Here is a 23,460-nt window from a genome sequence, read left to right on the forward strand (position 1 = left end):
CTCTCTCTCTCTCTCTCTCTCTCTCTCTCTCTCTCTCTCTCTCTCTCTCTCTCTCTCTCTCTCTCTCTCTCATCCACACCCTCGCCCGGCCAGGTTATTGTGTTGTACAAGGCTCCTCTGATCCTGAGGTCACTGGGAGCTTGCTAAAATTGCCCCGACTTGAAACCAGATTCGATTACCGTCATATTTCACGAGTCTCCCCCCCTTGTTGTCAATTCGCTTTCGCATTTTTCTTCGTGAGCAAACAGAAGAAAAATCTGTAAATGTGAGGTGAATTCGGTGGAAGAGTTAAGTTTTCTTGTTGCTGTTGAATTATGGCTATTTTTACTGTCAACGCTACAAATAGAATTCTAAAATCCTCGACGAACCAAACGATACGTGTTTCATTTGCTTCGAGATTCGTTGTCAGGCGACACATTTCATTGTATCAGTAGGTGTCATTCGTTGTCTCAGAAGATTCACTGATTGCTTCAGAGGATTCACCAGCTGTCTCCGAGAGTTCATTGTCTCAAAAAGTGGATTCACCGTCTCAGAAAGTTCATTCACTTTTTCAGCGGGTTCATTCACTGTCTCAGAGGATTCACTCATTGTATCAGAGGGTTCACTCACTGTTTCAGAGGGTTCACTCACTATCTCAGAGGCTTCACACAGTTTCAGAAACTTTATTCTGCCTCAGAACACGTCTTATTACCTGCATTTTTGTTATGGCAATTATCGCTCTGCAGGTAGTCGATCATTTATCAATTAACTCGTTATGAAACCAGATGGCCAGACTGCTTCGTGATTGGCGATTCACTTAGGTTTACATAGACCTTTTGGTTCGTTGCCCATTTGGTCTTGAGCTTGTAAGGGTTCGAACCCCAGTAGCGTTCGAGCCTCTCAGTAATGACCATTTGTCTTCCTGTGTGTGTTTCACATCTACTTTTTTCTTTAATGTTACATGCAGGTTAGTGGGGCCAAGAAGAACATATACTGTGGGTTTAAATATGGTTCAGAAAGTTGAAATTCAACACAAAGGCATTGGGGACCTGACTCTTAAAGTTCGCCGTTAAGACTTTAGCTAACTAGATACCATCATTTACAGTTAAAGATCAAATTTACACACGGGAAGGTAGAGGGACTCAGGCTGAATAGATTCTGTTGATAAAGACTTCATTTAACTTTTGTTAAAGTCATCACTGGCTCTGCCAACATTTTGCTGAACCAACAGTCACTCTGGCAGTACCCTACCCTGCCAACACCCGACCCTGCAAACACCCCATCCTGTCAACACCCACCCTGCCAACGCCCCATCCTGCCAATGCCCCATCCTGCCAACACCAACCCTGCCAACACCCACCCTGCCAACGCCCACCCTGCCAACACCCACACTGCCAACGCCCACCCTACCAACACCCACCCTGCCAACACCCACCCTACCAACACCCACCCTGCCAACGCTCTCTGTACTTTGAGAATGAGGTCAGCAAACTGGTGGTATCATTCAAGAAGGATCATAACTAGTGATCATACATCAGGATATAAGTGCTTGTGTCTGGTTTATGCTGAGTTCTGTGTGTGCTGCTTGTAGTGTAGATGATTCCTGTATATGCTGCAGATATATGTGAAGTCCTATGTGTGCTGCGTCTTCTATATGCTGAGCACCTGCGTTGAGCTATGTTCTAGTATAGCTGGGGAGATGGGTTTGTCTAGCAAAGCTGGGAAGAGGCTGGCCTAGCAAGGCTGGGGAGAGGCTGGCCTAGCAAGGCAGGGGAGACCTAGCAAGGCAGGGGAGACCTAGCAAGGCAGGGGAGAGGCTGGCCTAGCAAGGCAGGGGAGAGGCTGGCCTAGCAAGGCAGGGGAGACCTAGCAAGGCTGGGGAGAGGCTGGCCTAGCAAGGCAGGGGAGACCTAGCAAGGCTGGGGAGAGACTGGCCTAGCAAGGCAGGGAAGAGAGAGGCTGACATAGCAAGGTTGGGGAGAGCCTTGCCTAGCATGGCCGGGGAAAGGCTGACTTAGCGACAAGTGTGGACGGGGTGATGTGATAATTGAAGTGTAGCGGGGAGGAGGTAGCGGGGAGGGGAGGAGACATGTGTGTATTGAGGAGATATGTTAGCTGGTTGCCAGCCCATGACGGCCACTGCTTCGACCAATGCGTGTGTGTGTGTAACGCACCCTTCCTGGATTGAATTTCCTTAATGATATATATATATATATATATATATATATATATATATATATATATATATATATATATATATATATATATATATGATCACACTAGTCCGTAATGATAGCATGAAGGTGAAATCGCACTTGAGTAGGAGTTCATACAGTTATATTTAACATGTAATTTTTCTATACATGTGAACGATATGTTTCGTGGAGACAATCCACCTCATCATCAGGTACCAGTACTTAACAAAGTTATTTAAATCCCAACATCACACTTGAGTCCCGCCGTCCAGCACCAATCTGTACAGACCAACCACTGTCCGCTTTGTCTGGCAGTAACCGTTGTAAGGGAGAGTGATTAAGGGGGGTCACGTGGCGGGGGTTGACCTGGGTACTTGGCTCTTGTCATATTTGAATACGACTTGTACATTAAGTTTTTTTGAGAATGTGAACACATTGGAGAAAATTCTCATGGAAAGGAAGAGCAATTCTTTTTTGGGTAACTTTTACGTTTTGGCTTTTTATTTTGACACTATAGAAACGTTTCCTTGCTGTATTCTGAAACTGGTTAATTATATTTATTGGGTATCTTAGCTTCTGTCCGATGTACTAAATCATTTTCAGTTAATCATCTAAAAATTCAGGATCTGAAATCCTATATGCTCTCAGGTACATAGATATGATAATCGATCTTTTTACATTAATATAATGATTTGGATAATGGTGGACTTCAGATAGTACATTCATCTTGAACAACCTTTTTTTTGTTTTGTTTTCGTTTCTCATAATGATTTGGCTAATGCTACAATGGGCTAAAAATTTGCCTGGGGACAAATTGAATTGTTCAAGACACACCCAGCTACCCAGGTCAACCCCCGCCACGTGACCCCCTTAATCACTCTCCCTTACAACGGTTACTGCCAGACAAAGCGGACAGTGGTTGGTCTGTACAGATTGGTGCTGGACGGCGGGACTCAAGTGTGATGTTGGGATTTAAATAACTTTGTTAAGTACTGGCACCTGATGATGAGGTGGATTGTCTCCACGAAACATGTCGTGCCACATGTAGCGAAAAATTACATGTTAGATATATTTGTATGAACTACTGAAATCCGATTTCACCTTCATATATATATATATATATATATATATATATATATATATATATATATATATATATATATATATATCATATATATATATATATATCAACAACACATCAGAAAATATATTTCTAAGAATTCTTTATTTGTTTTTATGTTCGGTCCACCAATATTGCATCATCAAAATTGCAATTAGATTATCCATTAAGGGCCAAAGTAGATATATCTATCCCCTTGTTTATCTACAGTTCAACATCATTGAAACGCAACTGGGATCAACAATATCCAAATATCGTCAGAATTGGGAATATTTTTATCATTTTGATGATATTGACGATATTATCAACTTGATTAAATTTGTCAAAAGTGCATTGCAACCACATATTTTTTTCTCACTGGTAATTGGTCATGAAATCCATTTGCAGGACGTAACAGTGAAATTGGTCGTGGATTTCCCGTACGCAGAACATGACAGTGAAATATGTCAAAGTGTGGTTTTGTGTCGTTCATATATTGACAGTAGGATAACACTGTTCACCCTGATAACACCCTCCTCACCCTGATAACACACTCCTCACCCTGATAACACACTCCTCACCCTGATAACACAATCTTCACCCTGATAACACCCTCCTCACCCTGATAACACCCTCCTCACCCTGATAACACACTCCTCACCCTGATAACACCCTCCTCACCCTGATAACACCCTCCTCACCCTGATAACACACTCCTCACCCTGATAACACCCTCCTCACCCTGCTGCTGTTGGGGCTTACCTTCTCTGTACCCTGATATTAGGGTGGAAATGCTATTTACACCCTGCTACCGAGGGTACAGCACTATTCAAACCCAACCGTCAAGAGAATAGCACTGTCTACACCATGCTGTCAAGAGAATAGCACTGTCTACACCATTCTGTCAAGGGAGAGCATTTTCTACATCCTGATGTCAAAGGGAGAGCACTATCTCCTTCCTCTTGCCATAAGGAGCAAAACTTCCTCTTCACTTATGAGTGTGTCGCCTCTATTCCCCAGAGAATCCCCGGAGCGAGACAAGGATAGGCCATTAATATCTGACGTCCCATCTACATGTGTATTAAGCCAGACGGGGAATTGCCCCGGAGATGGAGTGGATCCAGATGGTTTTCCTAGCTAGATGGAGCGAGATGCAGATAGATGGAGATAGATGGAGGGATCTGGATTACTTACAGTCATATGAATTAGTTTTGTCGCTGGTTAGTGACTGTGTCGTATGGTTTAAGATGGCATTTGTAACGATGGCTGTTCAAGGCTGGGTTAGCTGTGTGTGTGTGTGTGTGTGTGTGTGTGTGTGTGTGTGTGTTGCGTGTGTGTGTGTGTGTGTGTGTGTGTGTGTGTGTGTGTGTGTGTGTGTGTGTGTGTGTGTGTTTTGGGGTGCCTCTTGTACGTGAACGACGAGAGACAGAAGGAAAGACAGGCAGACAGAAAGATATTAAAAAAAGACAGAGAGACGCACAGACAGACAGACAGACACACAAGCAGACAGACAACATTATCTACACCATACTCACAATGGAGCAACACTATCTTCACCCTCATGACATTGGAGCGTAAGCTCCCTTGCTCACTGGTGCAGCTGTCGCCTCTATGTCCCCTTGCGGAACTAAGAACTGGGCAGGGTTAAGGGCATACATATTTGACGTGCCATCACACATGTGTACTAACCCAGCTGGGAATTGCCAGACGACTCAGATATTACCCCAGGATTTTCTAACCCAGTTGGGGACATATTGCATCTCTTATTGTGACGTGAATATTGCATTCGTCTCGGCCAATGAATATAGGATTAGATTCATTCTGAGAACCTGTTCTCTTTTTACGTGATATCTGACTGAAGATCTTTGTCCTGATGCTTCATGGCTGTTTATAGAGTTACATCTCCCACCTCGGTGTATATTTGTGAGTTACTTATATTTGTGAGTTACTTATATTATGCACATTTATGTTTATTCTTATACAAAGCTTGTTTATTCTAATAGCGATAGAGTGATGAATTTGGAAGAATTTAAACTCATAGTTCAATTAAGATAATATACATATCAAAAATCTACATAAACCGCTTCAATATCATAGCAACCTATATACATTTCAAGACATCTTGCACCATTCTCACCTACGCAACATAATGCCAAGAGTCTAAAATCTTGTTCCGAATACATCCAGACCCGTGAACTGCTCTTCCTCATACAGCCTTCCCCACCTTCACCTTCCCCACCTTCACCTTCCCCACCTTCACCTTCCCCACCTCCCCCTTCCCCACCTCCCCCATCCCCACCTCACCCCCATACAGGACTACCATCAACGTGCAGACATCGACAAACTGGTCCATGAAAGACTCGAACAAGAGAACTGACACATATCTTGGATTTACAACCAAGTACTTCTCTATGACACACAAACCTTACACAACACAACCTTGATGGCTTCCACTGTCTACGTTCCCCCTTCCGCACAGTAACAGTAACCAACAACAGACCATATTCGACACTGATGCTACACTCCACAGGAAAGACAAAGAAAATGGCTTGCTACGTTTTTACAGCCGGCCATTAAGTTAGCCATTCACAAAGGCTTCACCTCCAAATTTCTCCCAAGGAACAGTTCACACCTCTTAACCCTCTCCCGTGTCTACGACCTTCCTACACCCCGAGCAAACCCAGTGCGAATGCCCTTTCATACGCAGATGACCTCACACTTAACATGAGAGCGTCCTAACACGACACAAGTAACAACAATGATGCAGCATTGCGTCACGCAATCCAATTACTCGACCACCCAGAACAGATTATCTGCATCACAACAGAAATCTGTCGTAATTCTTCCCCTCTGAGTGACAGGGAACCAGACTCCACTGTCAACAAAACTCCACACACGACACACACGTTAATCACACACACACACACACACACACACACACACACACACATGATGATCACTCCCCACACAGCAAACACTAAAACAAAGGCAACATACTGATCACACGCCCTGGAAACAATTACCAGCGCAAGCTTCGAATTGAAGAAAAGAACTTGTCTGTAATCCTTTGCAGTGAGATCATTCGCTCCACCTGCAGTACGCCTCCTCACTATAGCCATCCGCGCTTCCAAAATCAAATGGAACAAAGTGACAAGCTACACGACACAAGGCACTCAGACCCGTAACTAGTTGTCTAACAGCCACAGACATCGAAAACCTATGCAACAATACGAAGACATTTCACTTTCAGTTCCCCTTCCCCCCTCCCACAACATGCTCAGTACCCAGTTCTTTACTACAGCACTATATACCTCTCCCATCCACCTGTCACCAGTCTCCAATCAGAGATAAAAGAAAATAATAAGTCTCCCCCCTTGCCTCAGAGTTCAGTAACCTACCCTCACAAATCCTCATCCAACTCTTTTTCCAATAAACATAAAACTAACAAAACATATTAACAATGTAATAGCTCAATAAACACTAACATCCCTTCCCCAACAACAGTTTAAAGCAATAAACACTGACCACTCCACCAAGACATACACCCATCTGAAACTGCACTCCCCAGACGTATTAGAATCACATTCACCTTCTCTGCATGCTGGACACCAACAGTCTCTTCAACTTAGCAAGTTACCTCGATTGACCACATCACAGATCCCTTCATGCCCAAGATGCAGCTCCCATACTGAAGACTCTCGACACCTGATTGTCCTGTACTCAACCCACAAGTTCTGTACTCAACCCACAAGTCCTGTGCTCAACCCACAAGTCCTGTACTCAACCCACAAGTCCTGTACTCAACCCACAAGTCCTGTACTCAACCCACAAGTCCTGTACTCAACCCACAAGTCCTGCACTCAACCCACAAGTCCTGACTCAACCCACAAGTCCTGCACTCAACCCACAAGTCCTGCACTCAACCCACAAGTCCTGCACTCAACCCACAAGTCCTGTACTCAACCCACAAGTCCTGTACTCAACCCACAAGTCCTGCACTCAACCCACAAGTCCTGTACTCAACCCACAAGTCCTGTACTCAACCCACAAGTCCTGCACTCAACCTACAAGTCCTGTACTCAACCCACAAGTCCTGCACTCAACCCACAAGTCTTGTGCTCAACCCACAAGTCCTGTACTCAACCCAAGAATCCCTTACTCACCCGGCAAGGACACACACTCATCACTACACATATCAGCCTGTGGTCTCGCCAGAAAACGTAGAGAAAACGCAATGTGAGGCGTCTGTGAAAACATTTTGAGGAAAAAAATATAAATTAGGAAAATACGTTTTCTCTTCAGGCACCAGGAAAATTGTCATGTCTCGACCCACCTCCAATTATTAATGAGTCTTGAGAATATTCATGAGTCGTGAGAATATTCATGAGTCTTGGGAATATTCATGAGTTTTCTCAGCAAGAACGTCTGAGGCGTCCTCAAAATCCCCGTTTTCTTTTCTTACCAAGATGCCACCCAATAACAATTTTCTTTCAGTTTTATTTTCATTTGTTTTTCGCCTGGCGCTTTTTGCCTGCTTACCACTCTTTATCTTATCTTTATTCTCGACTCATATTCTTCCATTATCACCATTCTTCTTCATCATCATCTTCTTCTTCCTCTTCTTCTCATTACTGTAACCATTATTACTATTATCATTATTATTATTATTATTATCATTAGTAGTTGTAGTAGTAGCAGTAGTAGTAGTAGTAATAGTAATGGCAGTGGTAGTAGCAGAAGTACTAGTAGTAGTAGTATTGTTAATAGTGGCAGCAGTAGTGGTAGAAATGGTAGTAGTAGTAGTAGTAGTAGTAGTAGTAGTAGTAGTAGTAGTAGTAGTAGTAGTAGTAGTAATAGCAGTAGTAGTGACAGTAGTAAACCATCATTATCATTATCAATGGTTGACCACAGGGGAAAAATATACATTACATTTTTTTCATCATTTTCCCTTCGATTTATCCTAAATGTTTGTTTATTATTTTCGTCTCTCTTTCCTCCAGTGTTTCCTGCTGCTTTCCGATATATACAAGTGTCTCTTGTCCCGATATCCATCACCCGATCGACCAGAAAGTCGGCAAGCGTATACCATGGTCCAATATGGTCCCTCCCGCTCTCTCTCTCTCTCTCTCTCTCTCTCTCTCTCTCTCTCTCTCTCTCTCTCTCTCTCTCTCTCTGAGGCCATCTTTTTTTCAGAGAATATTTCAAAATATAACAGAAGCACATTCTCACATCCGTTGGGCCACAAAGGAATCGAGTGACGGTGAGAGAATTGATGGAAATTCGGTTCTTGCAACAGACCCGAAATAATCGCGTTCAGACACTGAATCCGTCTTAACGAACTCGTTCAAAGGGCCGTTCTTTTAGGATAATCCAGACTCATTGTGTATGAAAGCCATCGGCTGTGGATTTAGGACGTTTAAAAAGAGAAAAATGTACCTCGACAGTTATTTCAAATAAAAATATGACCTTAAAAACCTAAGCAGTAGAAACTGGTCTAGAAATCTGAATCATATCAAGAAGAGATGAAGTATTTTCAGCGACTGAGAATAAAGAGAAAAAAAGGCGCCATGAAACTGCAAGTCTAAAAGAACTACAAGGTTGACTGACCAAGAGCGAAGCCATCTTTGGTCCACTGTGCTTTTCCTTGTTGGTCCTCAACCACGCATTCCAGGAACACATCCGTCCCCTCTGTCACCTCCACGCTCTCAGGCCTGACCAGGAACCGCTGGAACCCCACAGCTGAGGAGCCTGGAAGAGGGAAAAGAAGAAGGAGTGATCGGGTTACTTCAAGCATCGACAACACAACATACCTTCTTGTCTGAAAAGGAGAAAAAAAAATAATCCTTATGACGGCAATTCTTAAGAGTGGTTTTACAAAAAAAAGGTGAAGTGTATATAATGCTATAGAAGATAGAAGGAATACCGTACATATCAACAACAACAACAACAGCAACAAAAACACTGATCCATTATGGTATTGTATAGCACTATAATACCACTGATGCTATATCAATACGTCTCATCTATAGAAGCAACAGCCTTGATTATTCTATGATATATATATATATATATATATATATATATATATATATATATATATATATATATATATATATATATATATATATATATAAGCTTAAATGCTTAGTATTGCCCTATTCTCCCAACTTAGCTAATCTAAGATATGCTCTGGACAACATTGCTTGTAATGTTGCTTTCCAGTACAATAACACCATCAGTAAGACCTTGATAAGTAGTAGGCCAAATCATGCAACAATTGGGAGTGTTTACGCCGTCAAATGCAAGGCATGTAAAGATATTCATACAGGCCAGACAGGTAACACTGTAACGGAGAGGTGTTATTGGCACCGTCATGCAGTACGCAGGGATGACCACAAAAATGCGATCGCTAAACATTGTCATGAAAATGATCACCCTGGCCATAGATCTTGAAAATCCCGTTATTCTATACCCCTCTGCTGATTATGTCACACGTAACGTCATTGAATCTGTTTCAGTTGCTAATACTGAGAACTTTAATTTGTCCCCAGGCAATTTTAAAGCCCATCCTAGCATTAACCAAATCACTAGGAGAGAATTGACAAAATACGAAAACATAAAGTTGTTCAAGACACACCCAGCTACCCAGGTCAACCCCCGCCACGTGACCCCCCTTAATCACTCTCCTTTACAACGGTTACTGCCAGACAAAGCGGACAGTGGTTGGTCTGTACAGATTGGTGTTGGACGGCGGGACTCAAGTGTGATGTTGGGATTTAAATAACTTTGTTAAGTATTGGCACCTGATGATGAGGTGGATTGTCTCCACGAAACATGTCGTGCCACATGTATAGAAAAATTACATGTTGAATATAATTGTATGAACTACTGAAGTGCGATTTTACCTTCATGCTATCATTACGGACGAGTGTGATCATATACATATATATATATATATATATATATATATATAGAGAGAGAGAGAGAGAGAGAGAGAGAGAGAGAGAGACAGAGACAGACAGACAGACAGACAGACAGACAGACAGACACATAGACAGACAGACAGACAGATAGACAGATAGATAGACAGACAGACAGACAGATAGATGTATACCACATATATAGATGTAACTTGGTGTTAAACGTCACATAAGTATAAGGCTTTCATGTCGTCGCATTGCGGGTACAGCCCAAGGCGTAATTTAATAAGGCCTTGCTGACTATTAGCCTCGCCATCTCTGCTGAATTCTCTCGTACTGCCACTGTGGCAGCGAGACTGTCAGGGGTTCGTCTGGCAGTCAAGCTGTCAGTGTGAGGCAGCGGAACTGTCAAGGGTGCGTCTGGCAGTCAAGGACTGAGGCTCAGCTGTTTCACTTGCCTCTGTCGAGACCATTATGGTTTTGTGTTGTGCTCGAGTTGAAATTCGTCCCCACACACACACACCCACACACACACCTACACACACACATACACACACACACACATACACACACACACACACACACACACACACACACACACACACACATACACATATAGATACTTGTGTGTGTGTGTGTGTGTACAGGTGTTGTCAGACTCCACTTGCTTCTTTCTGGTTGCTCAAAAAAAGTTCATCATTTCCCTGCTCCTGTTTGAGGTGCAGCCATAAGAAGAGCCCCGAGATTGAATTATAAATTGTTTATTCATATCTAAGATTCGTAACTGTAATTTTTTCACCTAACAATTTTGTTGCTGCGTCTCCACAATAAAATAAATCAGATAACTTCTAAACCCAGCTGAGGAATATTACGAAATGGCTGTCATAAATCCGGGTTGACAGTTGCTGTCCGAATAGGGTTGTCTTCTGGAGAAGTTAAGCGACATGAAGTGTTCCGTGTGGCCTCCGGACAGGCACTTCAGTCTGTATCAAAGTCACTGTGTCTGACGTTATGATACATGGATTTGAGACCCTCTTAACTTTCTGGATTCGCTGGTAGACTCCAGTCAACATTAGCCAGTTAGAGCATTGGATGGTATCTGTATGAGTGACGGAAGTATGTCCTTGATACGAATTATTAAAGTTACTGTAATGGCAACAAAGATGAAGGATGTTGTATTTTACAAGCTTCTTCTGTTCCTGTACCTGAACACGTACTTTAAACACAGTGGCATCCAAAGAACATTGCTTTGGTTTGGTCTGATGCCTTCCGGTGGGCAGTTGATGACGCCAAGACCTCTCTAGTTCCTGGAGCCCTTGGAAAACCCCAGTAGGTTCACCAACACCAGTTATAGAGTGAGAGGAAGGGGGGGACCTACTTTCCCTCCGTGAGAGAGATCGTGAAGTTGTTTCCGCGTTGTGTAAGACAACGAAAGTGACAGAAGGTCTGGAAGCGTTCCCTCCATCAGGCTCTTCGCAATTCCCTTGTGGTTTCTCATTTTCCGTGGCTTGGGTTTGAGAGGCTGGTGTTCAGGGCTGAAGACATCGTGGTCAAAATACCGACCACGGTTGAGGAAGTGTGAGCTGCGGGGCTCAATCTGAGCCGTGTTGAGGACCACGTCAGCCAAGTCTCGTCCAAATGTTGTCACCAAAGAATATGGATGGTCGCCATCTTATCTACCGACCGTATCACTTATCCCTCAACACTATGGCTGTCTCTTTATTTTATTTTCTTCGGCTGTTCTGGTCTCCTTCTTGACAAGAAGAGTGTTCATACTGGCCAAGAAGCCCCATTGTCCATTCTCCCACTGGGCTAGTAAGAGGGCCGTGTCTCCTGATATCTTCATCTGGTTAGGTAGTCTGTAGTGGGCCAAGCCGAAGTGGTTTTTCGGGATATTTTAGACGGTTTTCTTCATAGCCTGACAGAAAGGACAAGCTCTTGGCCCAATCTGATTCCCATATTTTGGATGAGTATTCTCCAATCGCTGGAGGATGAGTCAGTGTAGTTCATGTTAAAGATTGGGCCAAAACCTAATCCCAATACTGGTTTTTAGTCCTTTTTTTTTGATAGTTGTTGATTTTTCTCAGGATCTGTCGTAATTCATTCCTTCGGTGTCGTTCTCAAGTCTAGGTTTGCCTGGTTGGCCATGCGTTCTTGAGCCCTCACATCCCTAATGAATGGGCTTCCTCATGAATTCATGGTGATGAAGGAAGTGCATACATAACTTGCTGTTATGAGGGCAATTTGTTGCCTGGCAAATTTATTGATGTTAGGTTCATTAGCCAGATTCTCTCTCTCTCTCTCTCTCTCTCTCTCTCTCTCTCTCTCTCTCTCTCTCTCTCTCTCTTTCTCTCTCTGTCTGTCTCTCTCTCTCTCTGTGCCGGTGTCATTTCGCTTATCATCACCGTTAATAACTCTGGCAAGACGTTATAATAACAGACAGTGTAAAGCCGCGCTCGTTAACCAGACTTAAATGAACGGGAGAAATCATCAGGATAATATATCAAACGAAGAAAACGGAATGCTCATCAACTCGGTGTCTCCTGTTCGATTTGCCAACACACAAGCACTGCTTTTGACCCGTTGGTTCTCTCTCTCTCTCCCTCTTCTACAGCTATCACTTCGGCTTATAAACACGAAAAGAGAATGGCTGTTTGCACGTCTCCAGCGGTGACTATTACGTCTGTGTCAACCATCATGACCCTGCCTCCCCCTTTTAAAAAAAAAAAAAATGTTTTCCCCCTCCTCAAAAAAAAGACATCTCGTCCTCTCTCTCTCTCTCTCTCTGTCTCTCTCTCTCTCTCTCTCTCTCTCTCTCTCTCTCTCTCTCTCTCTCTCTCTCTCTCTCTCTCTCTCTCTCTCCTTTTATTCTTTTTGATTCATTTATATCACACTCAAAGACTTGGCTTTGAAGAGGGAACATTTCATATCTTTTTTTTTTCTTTTCTTTTTTTTTTTTTTATCTTCCGCGACTGAAGCCTTTGTCCCCATGAAGATAATAAGGCAGACATGGGGAAAAGACTTCCCATGATAAGATGAACGTTCTCTTACGCTCAGAATTCTCATAATTTCTCTGGTTATTCTCTTTTGTCTGGTGGGGGGGGGGGGGGTCACGTTAGCTCTCTCAAATGACTCGTTTCATATGTCGAAAATGTCATGAAGACGTGAAACTAAACTTGAATTATGGTACAAGTTATTTCCCACCTTGTTTACCTGTATTGGAAATAGACCGACGTATCTCTATCCCTATTGGTTGTCAGATCTAAACTACCTGCTTAGAACCAGCCAATCCGAGTGAACTATATTCTTTTTTTTCTATTTTTTTGGCAGAAATTCGCGAGAACAAAATTGACAATGGTGGTGCAGACATTTTCCAGTGCTGGGCCTGAATCTCATGTGGGTTAAAAGTATTATTTCCTTCGCAATTTTGGCAGCAAAATAGTGAGCTGTGTCCCCGAACAGGGTCAACCAGGGAACAACCTGTCCTAGATGAATTAGTCCAGCAGCACTGATGGTCACAGCCGAGGACCGGTGCTCGGGTCAGTGTATAGATAGATAGATAGACAGATAGATATACAGATAGACAAATAGATGGATGGATAGATAGATAGATAGATAGATAGATAGAGACACATATAGATAGATAGATAGATAGATAGATAGACAGACACATATAGATAGATAGATAGATAGTTAGATAGATAGATAGGTAGATAGATAGATAAATGGATGGATAGATAGATAGATAGATAGTAGATAGATAGATAGATAGGAGTAGGAGAGCCCATTATCCACACATTAGTATCTGCCACTGACCATATTCTCCTTCCATACACTGCAGAATGAAAAAGAATAAAAAGTAATTCTTTTTTTTCTCTCTCTCTCTCTCTTGGGCCATTTAAGACATTTTCTCTTTCAGTGACCTCGAAAGACGCAATGAATTGTTGCGCTTCCAGAAAAAAAAAAAAGAAATTGGAATATATTGGTTTAAAGATTCTTTTATTTCTATTTCTTTTTTGGGGGGAGGGGTTAAGGGGGGGAGGGGTTCCTTTTTATACCTGAAGGAGCTGCTTCAGGAGGCCGTGCTCCTGCTGCTCCTTCTGCTGCAGGAGGACTTGACTGAGGATGGTGACAGTCAGTCAGTCATTCAGTCGTTTGGCGGGTCTTACTCAGCTGGCTGGCTTGTTGATGTGGAGGGAGGAGGTGAGGGTAGAAGGGAGGGAGGTGGGTCTGTCCCTGAGCTGCAGTAGATCAGGGTGGTGTTATAACGGGGCTGCCCCTGGCTCACACGAGAAGAGAGAGAGAGAGAGAGAGAGAGAGAGAGAGAGAGAGAGAGAGAGAGAGAGAGAGAGAGAGAGAGAGAGATACGAATACTACGTAATTACTATTTTTGGGGCGGTTACTGGGAGATAGTCTTACGCCTCCCTTGTTGCCCCGTCTATTAATCTTGTGTATAACTTCTATGTCTTGAGATACACACACACACACACACACACACACACACACACACACACGCACACACACACCCACACGCGAGAACAAAACACCTACCTCAACACCGCTCCCTCAAACACCTGTGTGCATCCAGTGTTTACACGCCTCTGTAAGATTTTAAACCCTGGGCCAAACAAAACAACAAGAAAGTGTTAAGAAACTGAAAAGGAGATTTTCTAAGTTTGTCCCACACAAGGATCATAGTATGGGCTAAGCCCAGATACCCCAGCGCCTGGAACACCAGACTGTTTATGCCCTAATGTTCTTTCTTGCTCTACGTTCTCCTCTGGAATCGATTCCAGTTAACCCTCAAGACGAAGGGCATGCCTCAAGGTCCGCTGGATCGATAATGAAGCCAGGATGTCAACTTGATGTTGGCGAAGATAGACATTCCATCACATGAATACTGTAGGCAGTGTGTATATGTATAAACATCTCGTCCATGGTGATAGATGATGGCCAGGTGATGCGAGCTGGTCAGATCCCACCTCCAGGAGGGAAAGGCATTTTCCCAGACCCATCTTTTGTGTTCGCCATGTCCTAATCTTTATATAATCCTCTCTCATTCACAAGTAGTGTAGGAATACTTTCTTTCCTCTGCTGGAATATATGTAACATAACTGAATCATAAACATATGCATGCTAAGGCAAACACACGTAAGGACGAGGAAATATACACAGTCTGTACTGAAACCTACAAACATTCACGGAGAAAGACGAAGAATATGTGTGTGTGTGTGTGTGTGTGTGTAAATAGATATCACAGAACAGTTGGCTGAACTCCATCACGAAGCACTGAACTGGCAACCAGTCTAATGCAAACATCAACAGACAACTTATTACCAATATAATTAGAATACACAATTTACACACACTGTCCTGGATTCATTAATGGTCACATGTGCTAAAGCGTTTATCATATACCTTCATGTTAATTAGTCATTTGAATACTGTAGAACAAACTTCAGCTGAACTATCACATTTCAATATTGTCTGCACATGAAAGGACGCATTTCATATATACATTTTTCAATATGCATTGGACTTCAAAGAATGAAGTTCCCATTTCATTTCAGTCATATAATCGATAAACTAGAGATACTGATTGGTGGATATTGATACTCGTGAAAATCATAGTTCTGGTATGATACAGAAGCGTGTATATATATATGTATATATATATATATATATATATATATATATATATATATATATATATATATATATATATATATATATATATGACATCAGACACGTGTAGCAATTAGCAATTTCTCGTCTTGATAGATATACGTCCTTATAAGAGGGTTGTCTAATTTAGATATAGATTCTAATCCTGTTTTCTGCATTAGAAGGCTAGGAACATGAAGGGAAACATATGAAGATTCAGGTTCCGAATAGAACCTTAGATACATATTTCAGTCTCAGATTTTGGGTTTGTATTCATATGTCTCCTCTTGTGCGATTCTCGTCGGAGTAAACAAACATTTGGTTGTTCTCACATGTACTCGTCACCAGGCGTGACCCCTCACCCAGCTGAAAATTACCCTCAGAGAAGGACTCTCTCTTCGGCCAAACATGTCAACTCTACAAGACCCAGACGCTGAATACCTTCTCTCTCTCTCTCTCTCTCTCTCTCTCTCTCTCTCTCTCTCTCTCTCTGGTCTGCCTCACTGGCTGCGCTATCTGCGGGGAAATAACTTGGACCCGGAGGGTTCGAATCCCGCTGGTATATGAACAATAAAACTGTAACTAATGGGCCAGATAGCCCGGTTGTCAGTGGAGGATAGTGAGCCATATCTTGGTCAAGATAAGTTATCATACTGAGGGTTACGTTACGTCACTGTGTTATCGGGCCATTTGGTGATATCAGTAACGTGAGTAATGATGGTAATAAGAGCGTCATTAAGTCTAATGATAACGAGGGAAATAAAGGAAAAGAATATTAGTATACGTGAGAAATAAAGGGTTGATTTATTGAGAAAAAATGTCCGTATTTAAAAATTCCCTTAACTACCCTCGATCGTTCCAAGTATCAAATACATGTCCGAGAACGATATGTGGTGTGAGGTCATTTGATCAAGTAATGGAAGGGTAAGAGAGAGACATATGTGCATGTGTGGGCGTTTTATGTATATACATGTGTGTGTGTGTGTGGGTTGGGCCATTCTTTCGTCTGTTTCCTTGTGCTACCTTCTTAACGCGGGAGACGGCGACTAAGTATAATAAAAAAAATGATATATATATATATATATATATATATATATATATTCCTATGAGTCCACGGGGAAAATGAAACACGATAAGTTCCCAAGTGCACTTTCGTGTAATAATCACATCATCAGGGGAGACAAAAGAGAGAAACATAAGTCAGTTGATATACATCGAAGAGACGATGCTAGGACGCTATTTGGCAAACATATGATATATCCAACTTTGTAACAATGAATTTTTAACAAATACGATCCATTGCTCTCAGATATGACAGAGCTTTACCTTCATTATATACACCTGAGAGTTTATATATCTTTATCTACTCGACCAATAGATCTCGAGCAGGTGCCGAGAAGGAGGGTGTACCAACCCCCCCCCCCCCTAGCCTGGGGGAGACCTATGCAAATTACCTGTGGGTCTGGAGGAAAAAGATAGCTATTAACCCTAAGGTACGCGAGACACTTCACGGTACGCGAGACAGTTCACGGTACGCGAGACAGTTCACGGTACGCGAGACAGTTCACGGTACACGAGATAGTTCACGGTACCCGAGACAGTTCACGGTACACGAGACAGTTCACGGTACACGAGACAGTTCACGGTACGCGAGACAGTTCACGGTACACGAGACAGTTCACGGTACGCGAGACAGTTCACGGTACACGAGACACTTCACGGTACGCGAGACAGTTCACGGTACACGAGACAGTTCACGGTACACGAGACAGTGTCATCGTATATGAGTGTAGGAAGAAACGTGGAATGTAATGCCAGGTCTCAGGTAATTCTCAACGAGCCATGCAAGTGGGAGGATGTAAGCGGGAGGATGTAAGTGGGAGGATGTAAGTGGGAGGATGTAAGTGGGAGGATGTAAGCGGGAGGATGTAAGTGGGAGGATGTAAGCGTGTGTTGCATACAAGCAGGAGGAAGCGACCAGGAATTGCATGCAAGCGGGGCAAAAGCACACACACACACACACACACACGCACACACACACGCACATACACACACGCACACACACATACACATAAAGGTTTGGCCCGAGAGAGAGAGAGAGAGACAGAGAGAGAGAGAGAGAGAGAGAGAGAGATAGAGAGAGAACTTCCAACGATCCAGCTAATATCAAGTGGCCCCCAACACCTGGTCTTGTGTCTACCATACGTCGTCCCCCGTCTATCACTGGACACCACAGTAACCTATCTCAAATCCGGATTATACGTTCCATAGGACCTCCACTTGTTCGTGAAACCGGACACGCTTATCCGTAATCTTTCCGCTTATCTTATTCGCTACTTCGGCCGTAATCTTGCTCCTCCTATGGCTACCAAAAAGATATCTTATCTTATCTTCTGCAACCAAGTGATTAGACGAAATCATATCATTCAGCAATGGATACACAGTTCGGTAACTGCAGATATAAACCTTGGAAAACCACATCTATTCTAACAGATTACAGCCCAGAAGTTGTTTATCTTAGAATAACGAGAATGATCCATTATAACTCTATAGAAAAGGTCAGAGGTCATGATAGACTTAGCTATACTGACCCCTTTTAGTCCACTATGTCTTTCCAAAATGTCTAATCACTCCTTAACTACCCAACAGCTTGAGATCCTCGTCTTTAGTATGAACAATGTGAATTCAAGAGAGTGATTAAAATGATTAAGCTCACATTTATTCATTAATTTCAACCATTTCTTAACTTAAGATAAATCTATCGTCTTCGGTCAGTTGGATAAGAAATAAATCGCTCGAGTAGAAATGAATTGTCTTGATTCTTTTCACTGAAGTCAGATGTATCAAGTTTCACCAAAATAGAAAAAAAGAAAAAGAAACTTTTTTCCTTCAAAACTTCAGGGACAGACGTGAGAAAACTTGAGCAGTCAGCAAATAACTTTGATCAAAGGAAGACTCAAAAACCCATGATATATGGTTACAGAACTTATGTAGTTAGTCTGCGTAGCAACATACAGTGCACTACAGTCTTGCTGTATTCCATTATACATGTGGGGAATGTACCACATAACCACATAATCTTATTTAACTCATAAGAACGAATTATTTTGGTCTAAGAAAAACTGTTCATCACTACAGTATGGAAGGAGTGAGTATATGCCACGCCCCCCAGGGTCTTTCAACGATCAATTGTCTCTCAAGATCTTTAAACGTCTGAGGGACAAGAAGGTATTTTAAACGTTTCCGGCAATCCGAAGTTTTTTTTAAATGTCTTCGACGCGACGCTGGTCGGGGTGTTTAAACGCCCCCGGCGCAGCAGGATTTTAAAAAGCTGAGACAGAGGCCGAGGTATTTAAATGTCTACTGTGAGAGGCGTTTAAATCCGCAAGACACAGCACTATACTGCACCGCATTTAAATAACCATGAGGCGTTGCAATTATATGATATATTTAAGTGAATAAAGTTTAATTGGCATCCATGTTTATATATATATATAATATATATATATATATATATATATATAGATATATATATATATATTATATATATATATATTATATATATATATATTATTTCAAAATGTCACAGTGGTTCGCGTGATCTAGTATCAGCTGATAACCCACGGGGAAAATGAAACACGATAAGTTCCCAAGTGCACTTTCGTGTAATAATCACAATCGTCAGGGGAGACACAAGAACGAAACAGATGACGTAGAACAATCAATTGATAAAGAGAGATATTAGGCAGTGCCCTACACCACAGCTAAATGATTTCTGTGATAACTACGAGAGGCCAGTGATGTAAAAACAGTGTCTCGCCCTGTCACTGTCAGGGACAGTGCCAGTAGACGTTGAATCAGCAGCTGACGACACTTACCCCACTTGGCACTGCCCAGGGAAGTACTTCCCACAGACACACGACAGTGGAATTAAACTCGATGCTTGCCAACCAAACCGTCACTGTCTTTTTTTCTTGGCTTCTCGTAAGAGAGACACATATTTATATATATATATATAATATATATATATATATATATAATATATATATATATAATATATATATATATATTATTTCAAAATGTCACAGTGGTTCGCGTGATCTAGTATCAGCTGATAACCCACGGGGAAAATGAAACACGATAAGTTCCCAAGTGCACTTTCGTGTAATAATCACAATCGTCAGGGGAGACACAAGAACGAAACAGATGACGTAGAACAATCAATTGATAAAGAGAGATATTAGGCAGTGCCCTACACCACAGCTAAATGATTTCTGTGATAACTACGAGAGGCCAGTGATGTAAAAACAGTGTCTCGCCCTGTCACTGTCAGGGACAGTGCCAGTAGACGTTGAATCAGCAGCTGACGACACTTACCCCACTTGGCACTGCCCAGGGAAGTACTTCCCACAGACACACGACAGTGGAATTAAACTCGATGCTTGCCAACCAAACCGTCACTGTCTTTTTTTCTTGGCTTCTCGTAGGACCACATGTATATACATCATCATCATCATCATCATCATCATCATCATCATCATCATCATCATCATCATCATCATCATCATCATCATCATCATCATCATCATCATCATCATCATCATCATCATCATCATCATCATCATCATCATCATCATCATCATCATCATCATCATCATCATCATCATCATCATCATCATCATCATCATCATCATCATCATCATCATCATCATCATCATCATCATCATCATCATCATCATCATCATCATCATCATCATCATCATCATCATCATCATCATCATCATCATCATCATCATCATCATCATCATCATCATCATCATCATCATCATCATCATCATCATCATCATCATCATCATCATCATCATCATCATCATCATCATCATCATCATCATCATCATCATGTCCATCATCATCATCATCATCATCATCATCATCATCATCACCCTCACCTTAATTACTGAAACTGTCGCCGACACCACCCCGGCAATTAGTGCTCCCAATTACTTAATGAGGAAGACAAATACAGAGAAGTGGCCGGGCAGTGAGACAGTGTTGCCAGATAATGGTCGCCTCGTTTCCTCTCGGCTATCGCTATAGTAGATCCTTGAGCACGACGGTACGACCCTTGAACACGACGGTACGATCCTTGAGCACAAAGGTACGACTCTCAGGCATACCACAACTACTACTACTACTACTAATACTACTACTACTACAACTACTACTACTACTACAACTACTACTACTAATACTACTACTAACTACTACTACTACTACTACTACTACTACTACTACTACTACTACTACGACTTTTTCTACTACTACTACTACTACTACTACTACTACTACTACTACTATAATCACTACTCTAGCCATGACAGAACAGAGTGATAAACCTGGCTTTAATGAGGGATTTCTCATCTCGTCGTGAACACACATCTCGCCACACACCCCAGCCATGTTGTGCATGATGGTCAACATCTCCATACTCGCGTTCTTCATTTATGTTGATACAGGCCAGCCAACGCAAAGCAGTTTTGCCAAGTTTACGAGCGAAACAGAGGAGAGTGGTGGAGGCTTATGTGTGCCTGTGTATACATATATGTCTCTCTGGCGGGAGAGGTTTAAGGTGTGGTTATAAAGAAAGTGAGAAAAGAGATACTGGTGTCTTTTTCATGACACTTCCAGTGTCTTTGCTAGTGATACAAAGTTGTAAGACTTGTGTGTGTGATGTGTTATAAACAAAAAAAATTACTTCACTTATCACAATCTTATCTTTTGTCTCTCCTCATATCTTCTATTTGGCTTCTTACCTGTTTCTACCTGTCTATTCTGCTAACTGTTAATCTGTTTGTTTGTCTATATCTGTGTTTTTATCTATATTTTCATCTACTCAATTTTTCTTTGTTTTTATCCATCTATCTATCTGTCTTTCTATCTATCTACCCATCTATTCATCTGTCTACCTGCCCAGCAATCTGTACATCTATCTTCCTCTCTATCTATCCATCTGTCCACCTATCTATCTATCTATTCATCTATCTATCTGTCTGAACAGAAAGAGAGACTTAAATGGGAGTACAGCATCAGAGGAAATAATGAAGTGTATTCCTAGTTGATTAATTAGCTGTTTAGATAAGGACAAAGATGTGATCTGTGATTATTCAGGTGACGATGGAATAACAGACGTTCCGATAATTGCCCATCTGCTGTGGTAATTGTCAACGTCATTCTTTATGTATCGATCAGCTGATGACTTCATGTTCCTATATGTTGGATCAGCTGTTGTACGAGTTTCCTCATATTTAACATGTAATTTTTCTATACATGTGACACGATATGTTTCGTGGAGGCAATCCACCTCATCATCAGGTGCCAGTACTTAACAAAGTTATTTAAATCCCAACATCACACTTGAGTCCCGCCGTCCAACACCAATCTGTACAGACCAAGCAAACAGTGTTGGTGTTGGACGGCGGGACTCAAGTGTGATGTTGGGATTTAAATAACTTTGTTAAGTACTGGCACCTGATGATGAGGTGGATTGTCTCCACGAAACATGTCGTGCCACATGTATAGAAAAATTACATGTTAAATATAATTGTATGAACTCCTACTAAAGTGTGATTTCATCTTCATATATATATATATATATATATATATATATATATATATATATATATATATATATATATATATATTATTTCAAAATGTCACAGTGGTTCGCGTGATCTAGTATCAGCTGATAACCCACGGGGAAAATGAAACACGATAAGTTCCCAAGTGCACTTTCGTGTAATAATCACAATCGTCAGGGGAGACACAAGAACGAAACAGATGACGTAGAACAATCAATTGATAAAGAGAGATATTAGGCAGTGCCCTACACCACAGCTAAATGATTTCTGTGATAACTACGAGAGGCCAGTGATGTAAAAACAGTGTCTCGCCCTGTCACTGTCAGGGGACAGTGCCAGTAGACGTTGAATCAGCAGCTGACGACACTTACCCCACTTGGCACTGCCCAGGGAAGTACTTCCCACAGACACACGACAGTGGAATTAAACTCGATGCTTGCCAACCAAACCGTCACTGTCTTTTTTTCTTGGCTTCTCGTAAGGGACACACATGTATATACATCATCATCATCATCATCACCCTCACCTTAATTACTGAAACTGTCGCCGACACCACCCCGGCAATTAGTGCTCCCAATTACTTAATGAGTAAGACAAATACAGAGGAGGTGGGCCGGGGCAGTGAGACAGTGTTGCCAGATCATGGTCGCCTCGTTTCCTCTCGGCTATCGCTATAGTAGATCCTTGAGCACGACGGGACGACCCTTGAGCACGACGGTATGGCCTTTGAGCACGACAGGACGACCCTTGAGCACGACGGAACGACCCTTGAACACGACTGTATGGCCCTTGAGCACGACAGGACGACCCTTGAGCACGACGGTACGACCCTTGAACACGACGGTATGGCCCTTGAGCACGACAGGACGACCCTTGAGCACGACAGTACGACCCTTGAACACGACGGTACGATCCTTGAGCACGACGGTACGACCCTTGAGTACGACGGTACGACCCTTGAGCAC

General features: G+C 42.2%; 2 protein-coding genes across 2 annotated transcripts in view; one reads left to right on the forward strand and one right to left on the reverse strand.

Moving 5' to 3' along the window:
• NC2alpha (negative cofactor 2 alpha) overlaps positions 1-23,460 on the forward strand; it is a 347,119-nt gene that overhangs the window by 109,518 nt on the left and 214,141 nt on the right. The window lies entirely within an intron of this gene.
• LOC139766102 (nephrin-like) overlaps positions 1-23,460 on the reverse strand; it is a 199,501-nt gene that overhangs the window by 79,071 nt on the left and 96,970 nt on the right. The window contains exon 3 of the mRNA XM_071694263.1: positions 8,881-9,021. Within this exon, the coding sequence (XP_071550364.1) occupies positions 8,881-9,021 (141 nt within the window). The remainder of the gene's footprint in view (positions 1-8,880; positions 9,022-23,460) is intronic.

The sequence above is a fragment of the Panulirus ornatus genome, chromosome 57, assembly GCF_036320965.1.
Source record: "Panulirus ornatus isolate Po-2019 chromosome 57, ASM3632096v1, whole genome shotgun sequence".
NCBI classification, from domain to species: Eukaryota; Metazoa; Arthropoda; class Malacostraca; order Decapoda; family Palinuridae; genus Panulirus; species Panulirus ornatus.